This window comes from Sycon ciliatum, chromosome 2, assembly GCF_964019385.1.
Source record: "Sycon ciliatum chromosome 2, ocSycCili1.1, whole genome shotgun sequence".
In the NCBI taxonomy this organism is placed as follows: Eukaryota; Metazoa; Porifera; class Calcarea; order Leucosolenida; family Sycettidae; genus Sycon; species Sycon ciliatum.
The window spans coordinates 43,762,719-43,787,167 of NC_088644.1; the positions used below are offsets into that span (position 1 = coordinate 43,762,719).

Genomic DNA, 24,449 nt, shown 5'->3' on the forward strand with positions numbered 1-24,449 from the left:
TCATGTACTCATGGACCCATGTACCTATGGACCCATGTACCCATGAACCCATGTACCCATGTGGACCAATGTACATTTGTAGCCATTAATCCACGTGCATCGGCATAAAAAGCAGGAAAGAAAATTGCATTTAAAGTCTCTTTAAAAAAAGAAGATCCTTCCCAGCGTCAAGATGCACTTGGCTGGGTTGGAAGATACATCTTGTGACTCCAGAGTCAGAATTTTCTGAATTTAGAGCTGGTCTGAGAAAAAAAGCTTGAAATAAAGGCTGCAAAGCTTTTGTGACCCTTATCTAGACCTACATTTGCTGAGGATTTCTTTCCGTGCTGTGTTGTAGTCTGGAATACCATGGTCGCGACTTCGCTGGATATTCAATGCTGCCAAGTCCAAGCCATCACGTCTTCCCACGGGGAATAGCACATTCCTCATGTCGTCAATCATCTGACACACACAGCGGCACACACGCAAACCAGTGGATTCTAATTGTTCTTGTAGAATCATCATTTCGCCGATTTTATTAATTTTATTATTTATTTATTTATCGTCTCCACTTCATGGCACATAACAATACATAGCCATTACAAGAAAGGGAGGATGAATCCAACCACGGAAAATAGCATTATCAAAAGAAGAAAAGGAAGGGAGGTGTCACGATTAACTTCTACGTATTCAAGTACATGTACGATATCTGTGCACGTAGTACCACCATCAGATAATTAGGAGCGGACAGAAGACCTGCACATTCACACACGTATCCAAACAGATGTACTGATCTACACCGTTTCACAGAGACTGAGCTGTATGATACATACCATGTGACTAGCACCTCACATATTGCATAACTATACGCACATCCTGCACAATGGCCCCCGTACTCATGTATACCATGCAGTATCCACACGGTAGTCAATGCTCTGGGACGTCGGAAGTTTAAGGGGAAGTTAAGGCTAAAATCAAAATTTCACCAGTTGTAGTCTTCGGGGTGCTGAGTCAAATGGTCGTGGTCCAAAGAAGCTGAGACGCTCCCTTCCTACTTGAATCCCAATCGAACTCGCGCACTTCCACCGAAACTGGGTGACTGCGCCCCACTAGATGGGGATTTGTATGCAAAATGTCACTAAAAGCGCCATTTCGTTCTTATAAAAGCACGGATGACCGCGATTGGCCCATATGTACCGTACTGGCAATATATGTTGCCGCAGTGAGGCCATGAAGCGTTACATTGGCACATGTTTGCCGCACGCAGGGCGTTACATGCAAAGTCGCACAGGAGCCGTTACACAGGTTTCTATATTGCCGCAGTCCTTTTTTTGCTATTGCCGCATCACTTTTTTGCTATTGCCGCATCATTTTTTTTTGCTTTTGCCGCATCATTTTTTTCTTTTCATCCACATTGAAGGCACAGAAATTCAGTAGCTATCCAACTGTTACAAACCCGACGGCAAAGGGCGACAACGATATCAATAGAAGACTGTATATTTTAACTATCAGAGTGCAAAACGACCTCGGGAAAGAAGAAACCATTGAGATCGCCAACCACTGAATGATGCGCCTTCGAGTGTCAGGACTTCCTGCTGCTGCTGCGTCCAGTTTTGAACTTTTCACCACGCGCGCGGTACACGTGCTTTCACAGTTTTCAGCCTTTTTTTGCAGTGCAAACTGCAATGAAAAGATCGCCGCACCCCGCCGGACGCGCGTTACGAACTCAACGAAAATTTGTCGCACTAGCCTGGTCGCGCGTTACGCCTTGGTGTGAAAGTTGTCGCCTGCTGGCGTGGTGACCAGGTGATTTGGGCACCCAGGAGCACGTGACCGCTTGTTCAACCATGTTCGATTGGGAATAAAGGAGGAACGCTGCATCGCAGCCTTTTCGGACCAAAACCAGTCGACTCAGCGTCCAAAAGACTACAACATATGGGCCAATCGCGGTCATCCGTGCTTTTATAAGAACGAAATGGCGCTTTTAGTGACATTTTGCATACAAATCCCCATCTAGTAGGGCGCAGTCACCCAATTTCGGTGGAAGTGCGCGAGTTCGATTGGGATTCAAGTAGGAAGGGAGCGTCTTAAGCTTTCTCGGACCAAGACCATTTGACTCAGCACCCCGAAGACTACAACTGGTGAAATTTTAATTTTTGCCTTAACTTCCCCTTTAATTTAGGGTGGTGCGGTCAGCCATCTGAGGTTGCAATTTACTTATTGGGACTGCGTGGCTCCGCTGAAAATGTTCGAAATTTAGAGTCTAAATCAATGTTTTTGATTGATTCACGGGTTGCCAGGGACAAAGAGTGGTACGGTCAATACCATAGTGACCGTATCGTGTCCGACACCCCTGCCTGGTCCAATGCATTCAACGCTACACTCTACTCACCAGTGTGTCAATTTCTTGCGCACGCTGTTCCACCATTCCGCGTAGATACGGGTCTACACCGCCTTCGTGCATCACTCTCTCAGGTGTAAAGTAGGCCTCCCTCAGGGCAACATGCCCTACGTGTGGTACACTGCCATTCTCATCAAATCTCCACAGATGGGTGTTCACTTGTGAGTGACCAAATCTATACAAGCCAAACAACAGCAGATGGGCAAGGTTGGGAGTTGTAAAAAATTTACTTTGTGAGGGTAGAGCAGCCTTTGTTAGCTATTGGCATGGCAAACAACAAACTTCACCGTGGAATGTTTAGTTTCAGATGAAAGTCAGGTACTCCGAGAGAGAGAGAGAGAGAGAGAGAGAGAGAGAGAGAGAGAGAGAGAGAGAGAGAGAGAGAGAGAGAGAGAGAGAGAGAGAGCGAGAGAGAGAGAGAGAGAGAGAGAGAGAGAGAGAGAGAGAGAGAGAGAGAGAGAGAGAGAGAGAGAGAGACAGACAGACAGACGGAGAGACAGACAGAGAGACAGAGAGTTTGGTAAAAGCTTGACATGCCTACAATGAGAGTCTATAGACAGACAGACAGAAAGAGACTGGAAGGTCAGGGTTTTCCTTGCTGCATTTCGGTTCCTGTCTGGAGAATCCTGTTCAACGAGAAAACCTAATGCTTAACTTGTGCCCCACCGTTTTCCTTGTTCCCATTTAATGAGAAATCAGTAGAATTTGTTTAACCTTCCGAGCGTAGCTGAAGAACTGCATCAGCCCAATCATGATTACCGAATACATGGCAAGTACTGCAAATCTAGAAGTATTGATATGCAAATGTGGAGCCTCTGTCATTGGTATGAACATGTATCGAGGGAATGAGGTCTGCCGAAAATGACAATGATGGAAAATTCTAATGGGTCTTTCCATTTTGATATGGTAAGCTATCAGCAAGAATAAACTCGGATGACGGGAGAGCCAAGGATTAATTTATAGTGAAGAAAAGACCAAGTAACTGCAAAAAGTGTGCAATTACATGTGCATTGGCATACAAATGTTGGAACACTCAAAACAGCTTCACCTAGGGTTCCCTGTAACAAGGCCATGCCTGTTGGGACTCCCCTAGTCAAATAATAAATACTACTACTACTAAAAAGCTTACGTGGAGATAAAAATGTAAGCTGCGCACTCAGTACAAACACCATTAGCAAAACTTGTTTTCATGTAAATAACTAAGCTTGTTCCTAAACGTTTTCGTCGCCATCTCATCAGAGGATTACTGGCAAATCAAAACTAGCTCTAAACTCAATATATATACGCACATTGCAAGTAATAATTTAGACCCTACCTAGCGCGAGAAAATGTTAGCTGAAAGAAACATTACATCAATCAACGATATCAGGTGACAACAGATGCGATAAATTCACCACTAGAAAGTAACCACAAACGAGAACTACTGATCTAAATTCACAAACAATTTCAACGTAAACAAATTCTTTTTCTGCCTACACGAATTTGTTTACGTTGAAATTGTTTGTGAATTTAGATCAGTAGTGCTCGTTTGTGGTTACTTTCTAGTACTGAATTTATCGCATCTGTTGTCACCTGATGTCGTTGATTGATGTAATGTTTCTTTCAGCTAACATTTTCTCGCGCTAGGTAGGGTCTAAATTATTACTTGCAATGTGCGTATATATATATATTGAGTTTAGAGCTAGTTTTGATTTGCCAGTAATCCTCTGATGAGATGGCGACGAAAACGTTTAGGAACAAGCTTAGTTATTTACATGAAAACAAGTTTTGCTAATGGTGTTTGTACTGAGTGCGCAGATTACTCTATTTATTGCGTTGACTACTACTACTACTACTACTACTAGCTCCATCCTACGCTCCACGACGGGATCTTAATTGTACTGAATAGAAAGAAAGGGTTGCCATAGCCCAGCCTTTTCCATTCGGCATCCTAATGTCGTCAGCTAAAGCATGCCGCCGCATGTACAACAATCCTACTCCGAAGTACAACATATTTCCAGTAGATATCTCACCGGAAAGCAGCCGTTGCAAAGATATTGCTGACGCTGGGATTAACCTTGGAGTCGTAGCCAGTGTACTTAGCCAGGTCCTGCCCAAGCAACGCTGGCAAGTACTCTCTGTATGTGATAGCCTGCAGCTCGGCTATGACAATCCTGCGAGCATATTCAAATACTTCCAAGTCCAGTGCCTGCAGAGGACACAAATCAAGAACAGAGTGCATAGCCTTGTTTACATGGCACCACAACATGGCTGAACGAAGTAAGAGCTACTGTGGTACAATTAGGGCAATGCTGGTCCAGACTTAGGTGCCCGCAAGAAACATGTTTTCTACTTTCCAATTACCTACATCTACATGTACAGTCATAATATGGCGAGAATTTCCAGATTTCCGAGAGTGCTCAACACCACAAGGATGGAACAATACCACAAAAGGCAGAAGAGAAAAGAGACAACTGGCTAGGTCATTGTTGTGACGCTGCGTTTCATGCACATAGCAAAGCTAAGGCAATCCTCAGACAACTGATAATCTGATAATCAACTGATAACCAACATAGCAGCCGGTCCAGTTTTTTAACACAATGCCAAAAAGTGCACAGAATGCAGGATATTGCACCTTAATTTCAAATTTTTCCCGGGCTGACCACCCCTCCGGCCACACCCTCCAACAGCGGTGCTACGCGCCTGATCAACTGATAATCAGCTGATAATCTGATAATCAAATGATAATCAACTGATAATCTGATAATCAAATGATAATCAACTGATAATCAAATGATAATCAACTGATAATCAACTGATAATCAAATGATAATCAAATGATAATCAACTGATAATCAACTGATAATCAACTGATAATCAAATGATAATCAACTGATAATCAAATGATAATCAAATGATAATCAACTGATAATCAACTGATAATCAAATGATAATCAACTGATAATCAACTGATAATCAACTGATAATCAACTGATAATCAAATGATAATCAACTGATAATCTGTACATCAACATATGTACAGTGCTGGCAACTGAAATCCGACCCCTGCCTGAGCGGTGGGTTTACATTCTAGCGGTCTCTGTTTCGTAGTTTTACCATCCCGTGTTGGGTCTTTGCGATGTGAGCGCACCGCTCAGGCAGGGGTCGGATTTCAGTTCCCAGTACTGTACATGCACATGCGCATTGCAATTCCTTTTCATTTCCATACATACACTCTGAACTGGTACCAGTGAAGGGGCATGTTGCGGTGGAAACTGTGCGAGCAACACATCACTATGCGCCGCAGACGTATTGTTTGCATTAACCTTACCGTGGGCTTGCGGGCGATGTAGAGATCACAGAGGCGATTGTGCTCGCGTACAAACAGCGTGTGGAGCACGATCAAACCAGGCTGGACATTAGCTCTAGTATCACCAGCCACACACAGGTATTGACTGGGCCGACCAACAGGGTTGTCATTGGCCAGGCCCATGCGATTCAGCTGCAGGAGGCAGGGGACAGAGACAGGAACGGAAAAACCACTTTCCAGGGCAGAACAATGGACAACTACATTTATTTGCCCAAGCACTAGTGCTGTTTTACGGACCAGTTACTATAAAGTTGAGGAGTAGTAAAGTTGAGGAGTAGTAAAGTTGAGGAGTAGTAAAGTTGAGGAGTAGTAAAGTTGAGGAGTAGTAAAGTTGAGGAGTAGTAAAGTTGAGGAGTAGTAAAGTTGAGGAGTAGTAAAGTTGAGGAGTAGTAAAGTTGAGGAGTAGTAAAGTTGAGGAGTAGTAAAGTTGAGGAGTAGTAAAGTTGAGGAGTAGTAAAGTTGAGGAGTAGTAAAGTTGAGGAGTAGTAAAGTTGAGGAGTAGTAAAGTTGAGGAGTAGTAAAGTTGAGGAGTAGTAAAGTTGAGGAGTAGTAAAGTTGAGGAGTAGTAAAGTTGAGGAGTAGTAAAGTTGAGGAGTAGTAAAGTTGAGGAGTAGTAAAGTTGAGGAGTAGTAAAGTTGAGGAGTAGTAAAGTTGAGGAGTAGTAAAGTTGAGGAGTAGTAAAGTTGAGGAGTAGTAAAGTTGAGGAGTAGTAAAGTTGAGGAGTAGTAAAGTTGAGGAGTAGTAAAGTTGAGGAGTAGTAAAGTTGAGGAGTAGTAAAGTTGAGGAGTAGTAAAGTTGAGGAGTAGTAAAGTTGAGGAGTAGTAAAGTTGAGGAGTAGTAAAGTTGAGGAGTAGTAAAGTTGAGGAGTAGTAAAGTTGAGGAGTAGTAAAGTTGAGGAGTAGTAAAGTTGAGGAGTAGTAAAGTTGAGGAGTAGTAAAGTTGAGGAGTAGTAAAGTTGAGGAGTAGTAAAGTTGAGGAGTAGTAAAGTTGAGGAGTAGTAAAGTTGAGGAGTAGTAAAGTTGAGGAGTAGTAAAGTTGAGGAGTAGTAAAGTTGAGGAGTAGTAAAGTTGAGGAGTAGTAAAGTTGAGGAGTAGTAAAGTTGAGGAGTAGTAAAGTTGAGGAGTAGTAAAGTTGAGGAGTAGTAAAGTTGAGGAGTAGTAAAGTTGAGGAGTAGTAAAGTTGAGGAGTAGTAAAGTTGAGGAGTAGTAAAGTTGAGGAGTAGTAAAGTTGACCATCCAGGAAAGCACATGATTATGTATTAGGTTCCACCGGCATGTCACACCGGCATGTCACACCGGAATGTCACACCGGAATGTCACACCGGCATGTCACACCGGAATGTCACACAGGAATGTCACACCGGAATGTGGTGATGTTGAGGTCTTTTATCTATCTACTTCAAGCAACCATTTCAAACACAAGCAATGAAGTGTTCCATATCCACCAGCACTATTAGTATGCAACATAAGATTAGAAACAATCGCACAGGACTCAAGCTTACTGGAATATACTCCTCTCCCTGGATCTTGTCTACGATTAGCTTCCCGTTCTTGTGCGTTCGCAGCAGTTTGAGTCGGTCTTCGTCGCCATACAGCTGTGTTGCGTCGATGATTGAGGAGATCTTGTTGAACTGTTCACGAGGGCGCTTGAAGGAACGTCCAGTGCATCTGAATGACACAGTCAACCAGTCAAAATAATAGTGAGAATTTATCTCCTGTGAAGGTTTCCCACTTCACAGCTAATAGAGGGAAAGAAATGTGAAACTCGGATTTGTTGACATAGTGTAATTTAACTTGGATACTGAGCTAATACAAATAACTCAAATACAGTAAAACCTGTAACTAACGACCACCCCTTGGTGCCCGGAAAAGTGGTCTTTAGTGGCAGGTGGTCTTTAGTTAGAGGTTTGCACCGCGCGACCATATATGGATCCCACTATATGATAATGTATGTCAAAATGCAGATAATACAATCCCCCACCACTTGCGCACTGACATTCTTCTTTCAGATCATACAACACTTGGAGAGAGAGAAAATCAAGTTTTTTTATACACTGGAAGCGATACGACCTTTTGGCCCGTATGTCTACCAGTAGATCTACGTGATGTGGCGATGTTGCGAGTTTTCGCACCTTCACTCTAGACTATTAATATTATCCGCCATCGTATCCTGGCCTGTGTTCCGTACAGGTGAGTACATGTACCGTAGCATGCTAGCTAGCCAGCACAGACTGTCAGTGTGCCCTGGTGACTGAGCTGTGTGATTGCACTTCGACAGAGAGGTTGTATTTCTCGCCGGCCGAGCGCAGCGAGATAGGCGAGAAATGATTTCTCGCGAAATATTTTTCAGTTGCAAATATGGCATCTGGTGTGTTCTTTGTTGTCGCTTCTTTTCCTGACTTCTTCAGTCAGTTTTGAGTCTCACCAGTGTCCCTGCCCTCCCACCCTTTATTTCTGTGCATATTATCAATGCTTTTTATCACTGTTTGCCGTGATGTGCTTGCCATGCCTACATGATGCCTAATCGCCATTGGGGATATACACCCGGTTTTTTCCCTCACAAATGCGTCCGTCGGCGCGAGGGTTTTTTCCCGGCTGGCTCGGTCCAGGAAAATTAATCTGACGGTCCCAAGTGGTTCTGCATCATGGCCTATTTCTGCTATCCACTGGCACGACTATTCTTTCTGAGACACTCTGTTCTCAGTCCTTGCTTGCTTCCATACCTCACTCGTTATCCGGTTCACATCTGGCTGCGGCCAACTACCAAATGAGACTGCGTTCATTTGTCCAGCTGTAGTATCGAAACGACCATGGAAAATCATCAAAATTTCGAGAAAGAGCTTCGAGCAATGTTTGATTTGCTACATCGCGGTCGCTAGTTACGGGTCAAAATTCGACATTGGGACAAGAAAAGGCGGTCGCTGGTCGCGTTCAGCAGGTAGTTGCTAGTCACAGTGCATTTTGAATGTGATACCGTCCGTGCCTGACGAAGTGGTCGGTAGTACCAGGCCGGTCGCTAGTCACGGTGGTCGTTAGTTACAGGTTTTACTGTAGAAGAAATCACACATGGAAACAAGTTATGAAGCAACTATATTATTATCTTGTTACAGTCGTGGATAGTTGCTTCATACCTCGTTTCCATGTGATTTCTTCTATTTTAATGATAATTATAGTGTTCCTTACCTTGAGTAAGTGGTGCGGACAAAGCTCATGAACTTGCTGCCTTCAACATAAGGATCGAAGTGAACATCACCCTGTGCACAAGGCAAACCATCACCATATCCAATTAAACTGAAGGATAATAAAAAGAATAGTGAACCATGGGGAAATGGGTCTTTTGCGCTACCTCTGTGCAAGATCGCATGACAGGAGATTGCCGCGGAAAACCTCTCTCCACAGTACATAAATAGCAGGACAAAAGCAGCTTTCTGAAACAGGACCGGTGGTAGACACTGACCTTTGGAATGCCGATGGGAAACCACACGTCACCTCGGTCAAGGTCAGTTTCAAATCTTGGAAGAGGACTGGAGAAATCAGTGTCGTGAGCCAGGAACTGAAATAGAAAACAATAAATAAGAGAGTGATCCAGTCAAGAAGAAATCCAACACCAAGTGTAATGTTAATACCTACCGTATTTCCGCGCATATAAAGCCATGGCGTTATATCCGAATATAAGGCCACTCTCACTCATAAAGCCATGGCGTTATAAGTGAACAAAATTCAATGTGGAGGAAGTTGCATCCGGCATTAAAGGTGAGTTCAATTCTTTCAGTGAACCTACAGGAGCGGTGATTCTCTCTGCATGTACCCATCCCCACTGTCACATGCCATACCACCACCGCACCTTCACACAAGTTTGTATGCCACCTTGTACACAATAGGTTCACAATTTGAAATTTTCACGGAAAATTGAAAGTACATGGATGCTCGACATGAACGTGCAACGGCACCATACGAGTACTCGAAGTTAAAACTCTGCCGATTTTTGCATGTAAGCGCCTCTCACTTTTAGCGCCATGGCGTTAAAACCGAGGCTTTTTTCTCCAAAAAATTGGTTTAAAACAGCGATGTTTCACCTATAACGCCATGGCTTTATATGCGCGGAAATACGGTATGACCACCACCACCACCACAGTGCCAGGGTTCAAACCGGGATGTCTGTCATTTTAAACACCGCATTTTACCGTTAATAAATCGACCCACGTTGGGTCTTCCACTTACCGGCTTAATGAGTCAATATGATCCATAGCAACTAAACCCCGGTTGAAAGTCGACTACCCCTTCCTTTAATCCGGTTTTAGGTAATAAAAGGTCGACTTATAGCCAAACAAAAGTACGACAGATAGCATACAAAGGTTTGCCACGGGTATGAGCAAAGCGTCTTGGCCTGTCCAGCTCCGGTTTGTGGCTGAGCTGTGGGAGCTTTGCCGTGATAGCATTCCAACGTGTCCTAAATTGTTTGCCCAAACCATATTCTGCCATGGCATGGAGCATCCGCCAGTTCAGTACCAGGACTACTGCTACACATGACAAGTACCCTGGACTAGTCCAAGCAGTTGCTACACTAGTACCCTGGACTAGTCCAAGCAGTTGCTACACTAGTACCCTGGACTAGTCCAAGCAGTTGCTACACTAGTACCCTGGACTAGTCCAAGCAGTTGCTACACTAGTACCCTGGACTAGTCCAAGCAGTTGCTACACTAGTACCCTGGACTAGTCCAAGCAGTTGCTACACTAGTACCCTGGACTAGTCCAAGCAGTTGCTACACTAGTACCCTGGACTAGTCCAAGCAGTTGCTACACTAGTACCCTGGACTAGTCCAAGCAGTTGCTACACTAGTACCCTGGACTAGTCCAAGCAGTTGCTACACTAGTACCCTGGACTAGTCCAAGCAGTTGCTACACTAGTACCCTGGACTAGTCCAAGCAGTTGCTACACTAGTACCCTGGACTAGTCCAAGCAGTTGCTACACTAGTACCCTGGACTAGTCCAAGCAGTTGCTACACTAGTACCCTGGACTAGTCCAAGCAGTTGCTACACTAGTACCCTGGACTAGTCCAAGCAGTTGCTACACTAGTACCCTGGACTAGTCCAAGCAGTTGCTACACTAGTACCCTGGACTAGTCCAAGCAGTTGCTACACTAGTACCCTGGACTAGTCCAAGCAGTTGCTACACTAGTACCCTGGACTAGTCCAAGCAGTTGCTACACTAGTACCCTGGACTAGTCCAAGCAGTTGCTACACTAGTACCCTGGACTAGTCCAAGCAGTTGCTACACTAGTACCCTGGACTAGTCCAAGCAGTTGCTACACTAGTACCCTGGACTAGTCCAAGCAGTTGCTACACTAGTACCCTGGACTAGTCCAAGCAGTTGCTACACTAGTACCCTGGACTAGTCCAAGCAGTTGCTACACTAGTACCCTGGACTAGTCCAAGCAGTTGCTACACTAGTACCCTGGACTAGTCCAAGCAGTTGCTACACTAGTACCCTGGACTAGTCCAAGCAGTTGCTACACTAGTACCCTGGACTAGTCCAAGCAGTTGCTACACTAGTACCCTGGACTAGTCCAAGCAGTTGCTACACTAGTACCCTGGACTAGTCCAAGCAGTTGCTACACTAGTACCCTGGACTAGTCCAAGCAGTTGCTACACTAGTACCCTGGACTAGTCCAAGCAGTTGCTACACTAGTACCCTGGACTAGTCCAAGCAGTTGCTACACTAGTACCCTGGACTAGTCCAAGCAGTTGCTACACTAGTACCCTGGACTAGACCAAGCAGTTGCTACACTAGTACCCTGGACTAGTCCAAGCAGTTGCTACACTAGTACCCTGGACTAGTCCAAGCAGTTGCTACACTAGTACCCTGGACTAGTCCAAGCAGTTGCTACACTAGTACCCTGGACTAGTCCAAGCAGTTGCTACACTAGTACCCTGGACTAGTCCAAGCAGTTGCTACACTAGTACCCTGGACTAGTCCAAGCAGTTGCTACACTAGTACCCTGGACTAGTCCAAGCAGTTGCTACACTAGTACCCTGGACTAGTCCAAGCAGTTGCTACACTAGTACCCTGGACTAGTCCAAGCAGTTGCTACACTAGTACCCTGGACTAGTCCAAGCAGTTGCTACACTAGTACCCTGGACTAGTCCAAGCAGTTGCTACACTAGTACCCTGGACTAGTCCAAGCAGTTGCTACACTAGTACCCTGGACTAGTCCAAGCAGTTGCTACACTAGTACCCTGGACTAGTCCAAGCAGTTGCTACACTAGTACCCTGGACTAGTCCAAGCAGTTGCTACACTAGTACCCTGGACTAGTCCAAGCAGTTGCTACACTAGTACCCTGGACTAGTCCAAGCAGTTGCTACACTAGTACCCTGGACTAGTCCAAGCAGTTGCTACACTAGTACCCTGGACTAGTCCAAGCAGTTGCTACACTAGTACCCTGGACTAGTCCAAGCAGTTGCTACACTAGTACCCTGGACTAGTCCAAGCAGTTGCTACACTAGTACCCTGGACTAGTCCAAGCAGTTGCTACACTAGTACCCTGGACTAGTCCAAGCAGTTGCTACACTAGTACCCTGGACTAGTCCAAGCAGTTGCTACACTAGTACCCTGGACTAGTCCAAGCAGTTGCTACACTAGTACCCTGGACTAGTCCAAGCAGTTGCTACACTAGTACCCTGGACTAGTCCAAGCAGTTGCTACACTAGTACCCTGGACTAGTCCAAGCAGTTGCTACACTAGTACCCTGGACTAGTCCAAGCAGTTGCTACACTAGTACCCTGGACTAGTCCAAGCAGTTGCTACACTAGTACCCTGGACTAGTCCAAGCAGTTGCTACACTAGTACCCTGGACTAGTCCAAGCAGTTGCTACACTAGTACCCTGGACTAGTCCAAGCAGTTGCTACACTAGTACCCTGGACTAGTCCAAGCAGTTGCTACACTAGTACCCTGGACTAGTCCAAGCAGTTGCTACACTAGTACCCTGGACTAGTCCAAGCAGTTGCTACACTAGTACCCTGCACTAGTCCAAGCAGTTGCTACACTAGTACCCTGGACTAGTCCAAGCAGTTGCTACACTAGTACCCTGGACTAGTCCAAGCAGTTGCTACACTAGTACCCTGGACTAGTCCAAGCAGTTGCTACACTAGTACCCTGGACTAGTCCAAGCAGTTGCTACACTAGTACCCTGGACTAGTCCAAGCAGTTGCTACACTAGTACCCTGGACTAGTCCAAGCAGTTGCTACACTAGTACCCTGGACTAGTCCAAGCAGTTGCTACACTAGTACCCTGGACTAGTCCAAGCAGTTGCTACACTAGTACCCTGGACTAGTCCAAGCAGTTGCTACACTAGTACCCTGGACTAGTCCAAGCAGTTGCTACACTAGTACCCTGGACTAGTCCAAGCAGTTGCTACACTAGTACCCTGGACTAGTCCAAGCAGTTGCTACACTAGTACCCTGGACTAGTCCAAGCAGTTGCTACACTAGTACCCTGGACTAGTCCAAGCAGTTGCTACACTAGTACCCTGGACTAGTCCAAGCAGTTGCTACACTAGTACCCTGGACTAGTCCAAGCAGTTGCTACACTAGTACCCTGGACTAGTCCAAGCAGTTGCTACACTAGTACCCTGGACTAGTCCAAGCAGTTGCTACACTAGTACCCTGGACTAGTCCAAGCAGTTGCTACACTAGTACCCTGGACTAGTCCAAGCAGTTGCTACACTAGTACCCTGGACTAGTCCAAGCAGTTGCTACACTAGTACCCTGGACTAGTCCAAGCAGTTGCTACACTAGTACCCTGGACTAGTCCAAGCAGTTGCTACACTAGTACCCTGGACTAGTCCAAGCAGTTGCTACACTAGTACCCTGGACTAGTCCAAGCAGTTGCTACACTAGTACCCTGGACTAGTCCAAGCAGTTGCTACACTAGTACCCTGGACTAGTCCAAGCAGTTGCTACACTAGTACCCTGGACTAGTCCAAGCAGTTGCTACACTAGTACCCTGGACTAGTCCAAGCAGTTGCTACACTAGTACCCTGGACTAGTCCAAGCAGTTGCTACACTAGTACCCTGGACTAGTCCAAGCAGTTGCTACACTAGTACCCTGGACTAGTCCAAGCAGTTGCTACACTAGTACCCTGGACTAGTCCAAGCAGTTGCTACACTAGTACCCTGGACTAGTCCAAGCAGTTGCTACACTAGTACCCTGGACTAGTCCAAGCAGTTGCTACACTAGTACCCTGGACTAGTCCAAGCAGTTGCTACACTAGTACCCTGGACTAGTCCAAGCAGTTGCTACACTAGTACCCTGGACTAGTCCAAGCAGTTGCTACACTAGTACCCTGGACTAGTCCAAGCAGTTGCTACACTAGTACCCTGGACTAGTCCAAGCAGTTGCTACACTAGTACCCTGGACTAGTCCAAGCAGTTGCTACACTAGTACCCTGGACTAGTCCAAGCAGTTGCTACACTAGTACCCTGGACTAGTCTGTTGGAGAACATGCACTCCACGCCGGCTTACGGCCAGTTCACTCACAACACCACAGAGCTTCCAAGGAAATTAGTTATTCTTCTAGATGGAAAATGAGAAACGTCTGTTATCACCACGAGTTGGAACTAACTCCACGCCAAGATCAAACGGAAGCTAAGCCAGAAAAAGAACCATGGCCAGCTTGCCAAAAGTAACGCGTAGCAAGCGTGCACGCAAGCACACTCCATACATAAGTCAGGATGCACACAAAAGCTACAAACTCGGAATAAGGGCAGCGCAGACCACGCCGAAACCGCAACTAGAAGATTGACCGCTGACAGGTCAATCAGTGAATGGAAAAGCATGCACCACCGCGCAGACGCGCACTCACTAACCTACAATCAATACACGGAAAATGGCATCACGCAGAAGGTATACCAAGCAGAGCATGCACAAGTAACAATACAGTTCCAGCCAGTGGCTGCCACGTTACCATAAACTACAACATCTCCCTCCCTGGTAACATCACCTTAAAAAGACAATAATAGGCAAGCACATCGAAAGAAGCAAAGAGAAACGAAAGGACATGAAAGTTCTGCGAACCATCACCAGCTACTAGTTCTCAGTCGTATCTCACTGGAGCCCTGATACCAGCTCTGTTCCGGAGCACATATCTTGGCTCTTCAGCTCTAGGCACACCTGCGACTAGCTCACCGGGCTCTAGCCGCATCGGGTAACCACCGTCATCCTCGCTCGCATCATCTGGCTGAGGCGGCTCAGGCAGGTCTACAGTAGGATTGGCTGCGGCACGCTTCAGCAGCTCTACGTTGACGATCTTCTCCACCCTGGGGTCTTCCACTTTCTGAACGACTACAGTCGACTCCGACAACACCTTCTTGACTCTCCAGCCAAGCTGAAACTTCGGGAGGCGTTTCTGCGCGCGGCTGGTCATCTTCATCATCACCACGTCACCAGGCCCGTAACAGCAACTTGCTTTGTCGGCGTCTTCTTGGGAATCAGCTGACGCCATTTCTTCATCGATCAAATCACGAATGGCAGCTGCTTGACGCTGCAGCTCAGCCGTCCATGCTGGCAAGGTGTACAGGGGCTGTTGGGCCTCTACAACAAGACCACGGGGCTGCCAACCAGTCATCGCTAGCTGAGGCGAAACTCCCGTTGCTCCATGCGGTCGGACGCGATAGAAGTACAGCAGCATTGACAGGTCGGTCTTCCAGTCGTTGGACTGCGAGTGTACTTTGCGAATCAGAGTCAACAGGGTCCGGTTGAATCTCTCCACGCTTCCTTGTGACTGAGGGTGTCGCACTGCACCGTGCTTGACTTCCACTCCAAACGCCAAGTACAAGGCGTCCATGACAGCATTGACGAACTCTGTTCCGTTGTCTGATCTGACCACCTCCGGCGGACCCCATCGGCAGCACACAGACACAAACGCCTCGGCAACTGACTTAGCGTCATGGTGCTTCAAAGGTATCACCTCCACATAGCGCGTGAACATATCCGTACACACCAAGACGCAATGGAACCCAGCTCGGCTCGGTCCTAGCTCCAAGGTATCAATCGCCACAACTTGCCATGGGCGCGCCGGCACTTCGGGACGTGTCGGCGAAGCATGACCACCAGCAGCAGGGTTTGCAGCGGCACAACTGTCGCAAAGACCGACGAACTCCTGGCACTTCCTTGCCATCCCAGGAAGGTAGCACTGCTGACGCATCATCTCATGGACCACCTCCCATGATCCGTGGCCAGTGTTCTCATGGGCGATTCGGAGGGCATCTTGCTCTAGCAAGCTCGGAATCACGGGCACCTCGCATGCTTCATTGGCAGGCGGCAACTTGATTGACCGATACAGCACGCCATCCCGCACTCTCAGCTGTGGTGCCACCTTCTGAAACTGCTTCGCCCTAACTGTCTGCATACCGTTGACATCCTCCACCGTCTGCTGGATGGCAGTATCTGCTCCCTGCTGGTCCCGGATGATGTCGAAGGCAAGTGGGGCAGAACTGTGGACACCTGCACACGCACTGCTCTGGGTCGCCGCCGCAACCACCGGTGACTCGGGCATCTTGAGCCAGGATGCCGGCACACGGGTCAGACGGTCAGCCAGGTTTTTCTGTGAAGGCACCCACTCGACAGATATCTTCAACTTGTAAACCTCGACCAAGTCGTCAATCAGCTGCAATCTACGCTCTACAAGAGCTCTGTAGAGGCCATTCACCTTCACTCGCTGGATGTTGCCCAAGAGAGACTTTAGCCATCCATGCACCGTCTTCGAATCGGTCATGACTCGAACGTTGGCCACTCTGTGATCCACGACAGCAGACAAGCCACGAAGGACGGCGTCTAACTCGGCAACGTTGATGTGCCGCTTGTCTGACTTAGGCCTGAGCCAACAGTGATCCTCAATCACGGAGCCATCTTCGCTGATGACAACACCTAGCGCCAGGTTGGATGCATCGCACCATAGGGACACGCCACCAGTCGACTTGACTGTCCACTTGCCGTTGACGGGATCCTCTCGTGAAACTTGATCCTCCACCGCACGACACAACTTCTCGAGCGCAGCTGAGACAGGCTTATCCCAAACCGCAGCATCTTCACAGCTCACTCGCTTGATGTAGCTACAGCACGGTCGCAGCCACGATGCAACAGGGTAATGACTCGTCAATCGACCGCACCAGGAGAACACTTCTCGCTTCGTCGGCTGCTCTGGCAACGTCAGATCCATGCCATCACGGCGACGCCACATCACGTCTTCACTCGACGTAGCAACCGATAGTTGCATGCCAAGCACCCTTGCGCCGGCAAGTACCTCTGGTGGCTTCGTCGGTAATCCGTACCGACTCAGCGCCGCAGTCACCTCCGGAAGTTGTTCGGACGGAGCAACGACATCGTCGACATAGTTGTCTGCATCAGGAAAGTCGCACAGCGCAAACTTCACGATGGCGTCCATGACTTTCGGAGCTATGCTGAGACCAAATGCCATTCGTTCCATGACATACGTGACTCCATTGAATACCACGGTCTGATACCGAACGAGGCTGGGGTCGACGTGAACTTGTAAAAACGCCTTCTTGATATCGACGACTACCTGGTCACCGCCACGGCGTCTCCACTCCCTGATCTTCTGGTCGCATGCAGGCGCGTCGCCTCCAGGATGGGAAAGAATCGCCTCATTCAAACGACGGTAGTCTAAGCAGGGACGTACAGGCGTAGACGCCTTGTGTCCTTGACACACAGCCATTAGAGGGAGGATCGCACCTGACTTGCCGTGTCGATCTGGATCATGGGGCACCATCCAACCATGGTCGATCCACGACTGCACCTCCTTCTGGTACTGTTGCTCCTGCTCTGCAGAGAGCTTCTTCCGTGAGTACTGTGTCACTCCGGAGCCAATGCTATCAGTCGGCTCTACACCACCTCCCCAGACCCAGGCGACGGTCCACGACTTTGCACTATTGTCCCAGCGCACCTTGAAATCGGCTGAACTGAGGGTGACACCATCCGAATCTCGCTCAACAGAGATGTGCCTCGAGAGCTTCTGCTTCGGCGCTCGTTCAGCATGGCCAGCTGCGGCAGCCGCTACATCGGGCCCTTTTCCGAACCGAATAGCACTCGCCGAGCCATTCTGGTAGCGTATCTCAAGACCACCAGCCGCGCTGGCAACGTCATTGCCAAGAATCAGGTCAGCATCCACTCCCTCATGCTTTGAAACTACCAGGAAGTCCACGCACAGTTCCGGAAGCTGAACTATATCATCATGTTGCTGGACAGTCGCAGCAACAGATCCAACTGACTCCAGGGACGTGCCGTCGATGCCGACCACCCAGTCAGTTGTCGATTCCACCTGATCAGCCAGGCCCACGGCAGTTACTACACTCTCTTTCATCAGAGATCGCGTGCATCCAGTATCCACAACCGCTGCGACTGATATCCAAGAGTCATCATGGCCCTTAACACACACATCAACTTTCAGCAGCTTAGAGCTCTGCCCACCAGTTGATATTGGGATTCCGTCAGCATCAGTAGACACTCCAGCCTGACAATGCCCAGCACTCACAGCCACTGAAGCAGACTCAGTCTTGGCCTTTGGACAATTTCGCCTGATGTGGCCATACTCTTTGCAAGAGTAACACTGTGGCCCTCGTGACTTGCCAGTGGTGTGGCTGTTGCCCTTGGCCTTAGGGCAATTCCTTCTTACATGACCAGGCTCCTTACATGAATAGCACTTGACAGCTGCAGCCACGGACTTCCCTCCACTGACACTTATAGTATCATCGACGGACATAGCCCTGACACGTTTGATCATATCGGTAAGAGTCATGCTACCGCTAGAGCACTGGATTCTCACCTCTCTGGCGAAGTCTCTGGGCAAGCCCCCAACAAACTGTTCTAACAGCATCGGATCTTTGTCGTCCGCTATGTTGTGACCAGAGCTCTTCAACAGCCTCTTTAGCTCCGCCGCATACTCGTCTACTGACTCTGTGGATCCCATGGAACGCGCTTTGAACAAGCGGTAACACTCCGCAGCAGAAGGAGCAAAGGCTTCAGTCAACACCTTCTTCACCTCGTCAGGTTTCTCCTTGTCCGCGTCGGGCATGGCGTTGAATACAGTATACGCAGCCTTATCCAAGAGCAACGGCAAGTTTGCCATCTGCTCTTTGCCCGTATCCCACTTGTGGGATTTCGCCAGGATCATAAACTTTGACCAGAATACATCTAGGTCGTCACCTCGCCCTCGGTACGGACGCATAAATCCATCCAACTTCACAGACATTTTATTCTCATGAACAAACACTAAGACTTTCTATTTCCTTCCGACTCCACAAAAGTCCTACTCTGCAACACGTTGTCCCGGGTTTCGGCACCAAAAGCTGTTGGAGAACATGCACTCCACGCCGGCTTACGGCCAGTTCACTCACAACACCACAGAGCTTCCAAGGAAATTAGTTATTCTTCTAGATGGAAAATGAGAAACGTCTGTTATCACCACGAGTTGGAACTAACTCCACGCCAAGATCAAACGGAAGCTAAGCCAGAAAAAGAACCATGGCCAGCTTGCCAAAAGTAACGCGTAGCAAGCGTGCACGCAAGCACACTCCATACATAAGTCAGGATGCACACAAAAGCTACAAACTCGGAATAAGGGCAGCGCAGACCACGCCGAAACCGCAACTAGAAGATTGACCGCTGACAGGTCAATCAGTGAATGGAAAAGCATGCACCACCGCGCAGACGCGCACTCACTAACCTACAATCAATACACGGAAAATGGCATCACGCAGAAGGTATACCAAGCAGAGCATGCACAAGTAACAATACAGTTCCAGCCAGTGGCTGCCACGTTACCATAAACTACAACAAGTCCAAGCAGTTGCTACACTAGTACCCTGGACTAGTCCAAGCAGTTGCTACACTAGTACCCTGGACTAGTCCAAGCAGTTGCTACACTAGTACCCTGGACTAGTCCAAGCAGTTGCTACACTAGTACCCTGGACTAGTCCAAGCAGTTGCTACACTAGTACCCTGGACTAGTCCAAGCAGTTGCTACACTAGTACCCTGGACTAGTCCAAGCAGTTGCTACACTAGTACAATCATGGGTGTAGCTGCTCCCACTTTTAGGGTGTGCACGGCCGCATACATGTACATGTATGTGTAGGATGGTCGGTGCATGTCATTCATGTTTATTATGTGCATGCTGAACCTAGGTCGATATTTTAAGGGGGGGGGGGTGCACGTGCCCCCCATGCCCCAAGCGGGCTACGTGCCTGACAATGAATACCTTACTCCGATGCAATCCTGTGCAATACACATGTACATGAACGTGCTATATGTCTTACCTGCCCGAAATGAGAGTGCATATCACTCAGTCCTCTGGAGCTGTACACGTTCCTGACCTGTCACATGACAACCAAACAAAAAACGTTTTAAGAATAGAATTATTTTGCCTGACGACCACATCACGCGAAACTCGACTCCTAAGAAAACCTCTCGTTCTGCTGTTTTGTAAGGAAGCCCTGTCCATCGTGGTATTGAGAGGTGTGTGGGCTGCAGAGGACTAATTGTACTGCGCAGAACCGTTCCAGTGTAAACTCTGCACACAACTCCGAGTAAGCTGGAGTATGTGTTGCTGTGTGTAGGTAGGCTGGAGTATGTGTTGCTGTGTGTAGGTAGGCTGGAGTATGTGTTGCTGTGTGTAGGTAGGCTGAAGTATGCGTTGCTGTGTGTAGGTAGGCTGGAGTATGTGTTGCTGTGTGTAGGTAGGCTGGAGTATGTGTTGCTGTGTGTAGGTAGGCTGGAGAAGTTGTTGCTGTGTGTAGGTAGGCTGAAGTATGCGTTGCTGTGTGTAGGTAGGCTGGAGTATGTGTTGCTGTGTGTAGGTAGGCTGGAGTATGTGTTGCTGTGTGTAGGTAGGCTGAAGTATGTGTTGCTGTGTGTAGGTAGGCTGGAGTATGTGTTGCTGTGTGTAGGTAGGCTGGAGTATGTGTTGCTGTGTGTAGGTAGGCTGGAGTATGTGTTGCTGTGTGTAGGTAGGCTGGAGTATGTGTTGCTGTGTGTAGGTAGGCTGGAGTATGTGTTGCTGTGTGTAGGTAGGCTGAAGTATGTGTTGCTGTGTGTAGGTAGGCTGGAGTATGTGTTGCTGTGTGTATGGTTACTGTCAGGCCAGGGCAGGTACAGGATGCTTGACCTGCGGCACTTGAGGCTAACTGGTAAGCCTGGACTGACTATAGAACGGCTGATCACCTCTGCCTTGGGGTTGTACATGTATTTGTGTGGGAAGTCACAGTACTTGGCATGTGTGCAGTGGGATCAGCACTATCATGTGAAGCATAGATGCTAGGGGGCGGTTGGCTGGATTTGGAAGCTCCATGGCTGAAGCAATTATTTGTGTAGTATTGATGTGAAACAGCTGTCTAGGTGATAAGCGTCTGGAGTCTGGACCCTAGACACCAGTCCTGATGCATTCTTCAAACTTGCGCAGGCCAATGTTCCCCACATTCTGTTCCCTACCTGATGATAAGGGACTTTGAGATACTATCGTACACCTTCTATTCTGTAGAAAGGCCTTTCAGATTGTTCAGCTTGTTCCCATCACTTTGCCACACACTGCACACCGTTTCAGATTGTTCAGCTTGTTCACATCACTCTGCCACACACTGCACACCGTTTCAGATTGTTCAGCTTTTTTCCATCATCAGGTCAACAGTGTGCAAACTAGACTAAGCAGCAAAGGTGTCGGAATGTATTCAACATCGGTGCGACTATGAAAAGATGGGGGTCTGGATGCCCTGCCCGGGGAAAGGTTTGGGAAAACTGGGCTTAAACAGCGCATATTTCATTGCTTCAAAATTCACAAGATATTGAATTATTGGTGCGGCTTTGGCCGCACCTGCTGCACCGGTTCCGACGACCCTGTGGAGGACATCCAATTTTTCTTGTTAATTTCACGGTCAGTAAAATATATTCTATATGCGTCCCAAACGGTTACGTACCTTCCCCCCTTAGCCGGGCAATCATAGGGGGATCCAGGGGGTTCTGCGGGTTCCGCGGAACCCCCTAAATTTTGCAAATGTACTTCTAAAAACTATATGCATGCACATGTACATGTATCAGCTATTCAGTTTTAGCTAAACTGCCCCCCCCCCCTGTAGAGATCTAAACTGCCCCCCCCCCTCCTGTAGAGATCTAAACTGCCCCTCCCCCTCCTGTAGAGATCTAAACTGCCCCCCCCCTCCTCCTGCAGAGATCTCTGAATCCACTCTCGAATCCACTCTTGAATCCACTCTCGAATCCGGGCAGAACACGGTAAGGTAGTGGGATAACGTTACTAGTCACTACACACCTGCTGGAAGACGACATTGCTGACATTGCGTGGTGATGGCCGTACGGAACCATCCCGTGTGTTCTCCAGCGGGTACGTGCACTGGCCGTTGATCCTCATCGTCTGCGTGCACTGTCCACTAGGGGTTGCCACACTGTCCGAGTATCCCTGGGGGACCTCTCGGCGTAGGTTGGCACCGGACGCACCCCAGATTGGGTTCTTCTGATTGTTACCAAAGCCAGCTATTTCCCTGTGCAGGCGAGGATTGAATCAGAGATTACACTCTACGCTGCAGAATGTTGCAAGAGTAACGGATATGTACCACTTACACACAGTCCATATCACAAGGTATATATACATCTAATCATGGATAAAAAAAGAAGGATGCCAAGTCATGACTAATTCTTTTGCATCCATGATTACATTGGCTCACCATCCCAGTTTAAATATGTAGATGTCACATTGCATGGTTCCCAGGATTTTTACTTCAGTATACTTCGAAGTAGTGCTGTAAAGTGATGGTCATTATCATCAGCAGCACCATCAGCATCAGTATTACCATCAGCATCAGTATTACCATCAGCATCAGCAGCACCATCAGCATCAGTATTACCATCAGCATCAGCAGCACCATCAGCATCAGTATTACCATCAGCATCAGCAGCACCATCAGCATCAGTATTACCATCAGCATCAGCAGCACCATCAGCATCAGTATTACCATCAGCATCAGTATTACCATCAGCATCAGTATTACCATCAGCATCAGTATTACCATCAGCATCAGCAGCAACATCAGCATCAGTATTACCATCAGCATCAGTATTACCATCAGCATCAGTATTACCATCAGCATCAGCAGCACCATCAGCATCAGTATTACCATCAGCATCAGCAGCACCATCAGCATCAGTATTACCATCAGCATCAGCAGCACCATCAGCATCAGTATTACCATCAGCATCAGTATTACCATCAGCATCAGGATTACCATCAGCATCAGTATTACCATCAGCATCAGGATTACCATCAGCATCAGTATTACCATCAGCATCAGTATTACCATCAGCATCAGTATTACCATCAGCATCAGCAGCACCATCAGCATCAGTATTACCATCAGCATCAGTATTACCATCAGCATCAGCAGCACCGTCAGCATCAGTATTACCATCAGCATCAGTATTACCATCAGCATCAGCAGCACCGTCAGCATCAGTATTACCATCAGCATCAGTATTACCATCAGCATCAGTATTACCATCAGCATCAGTATTACCATCAGCATCAGTATTACCATCAGCATCAGTATTACCATCAGCATCAGTATTACCATCAGCATCAGTATTACCATCAGCATCAGTATTACCATCAGCATCAGTATTACCATCAGCATCAGTATTACCATCAGCATCAGTATTACCATCAGCATCAGTATTACCATCAGCATCAGTATTACCATCAGCATCAGTATTACCATCAGCATCAGTATTACCATCAGCATCTGTATTACCATCAGCATCAGTATTACCATCAGCTTGAGCAGCACCGTCAGCCGTACCCAACTCTAGTACTGACCTGTGTGTTAGTCCCGGCAGAGCTATGGTCGGTGTGTACTGGGCTGTTTTGCAGTTGACTAACAGGTGATGGGAAATCGGTAGTTGGGTGCTTGCTATCTCTACAGTGGTCGTACTGGTCTTTAAGCTGGCTGATGACGATACCAACTACATTACACACACGCATGCGCACACACGGAAAAACACATACAGACACAGCCAGCCAGCCAGCCAGCCAGCCAGCCAGCCAGCCAGACACCCAGACAGAAAGACAAACAGACAGACACATAGACACACAGACAGACACACAGACACACAGACACATACACACAGACAGAAAGACAGACAGACAGACAGACAGACAGACAAACAGACACGAAACACACACATTATCAAATCCTGTCCTGGTCACATTCACTCTACTTTTCCAAACTACACATAAGAGTCCAACACAACGTGTCATGCTAAGTTTAGTTTGGGCACTACAGTCCATTCATCCCAAAACTGGCAATCTAACTTTATGGTGTCTGCTATGCATAGTCGTAGGTTTTGTGAAAACAACGGTGCATTTCGCATTGTGTGACCAGTGCAAATCTTTTTGTCACCAGTCTAGAAAAGTCCAAGGATGGGGAATTAGAAATTGAGCCGAGTTTTACAGAATCACAACAGGTACGCCATGCGCCAAAGCAGATCCCAAACCCAGATTTCCAAATTTTAAGTGGGATTTGAGCCTCAATTTGACCAAAGTCGGGTTTAATTCAATATCCATGGCTGCATTATAATGGTAATGGCACTGACCGCGGGTCGGTTAGAACCTGGAATCTGGTACAGGTAAAGCCTAGCTAACGCT

General features: G+C 47.5%; 1 protein-coding gene across 1 annotated transcript in view; it reads right to left on the minus strand.

The window, feature by feature from the left end:
* Positions 1–24,449, minus strand: part of LOC135810229 (uncharacterized) — a 65,149-nt gene that overhangs the window by 8,061 nt on the left and 32,639 nt on the right. Inside the window, exons 17-26 of the mRNA XM_065323706.1 lie at positions 23,622–23,767; positions 22,065–22,293; positions 20,062–20,118; positions 9,186–9,281; positions 8,912–8,982; positions 7,231–7,396; positions 5,691–5,861; positions 4,393–4,568; positions 2,372–2,555; positions 303–441 (exon numbers count right to left, since the gene is read on the minus strand). Of these exons, the coding sequence (XP_065179778.1) occupies positions 303–441; positions 2,372–2,555; positions 4,393–4,568; positions 5,691–5,861; positions 7,231–7,396; positions 8,912–8,982; positions 9,186–9,281; positions 20,062–20,118; positions 22,065–22,293; positions 23,622–23,767 (1,435 nt within the window). The remainder of the gene's footprint in view (positions 1–302; positions 442–2,371; positions 2,556–4,392; positions 4,569–5,690; positions 5,862–7,230; positions 7,397–8,911; positions 8,983–9,185; positions 9,282–20,061; positions 20,119–22,064; positions 22,294–23,621; positions 23,768–24,449) is intronic.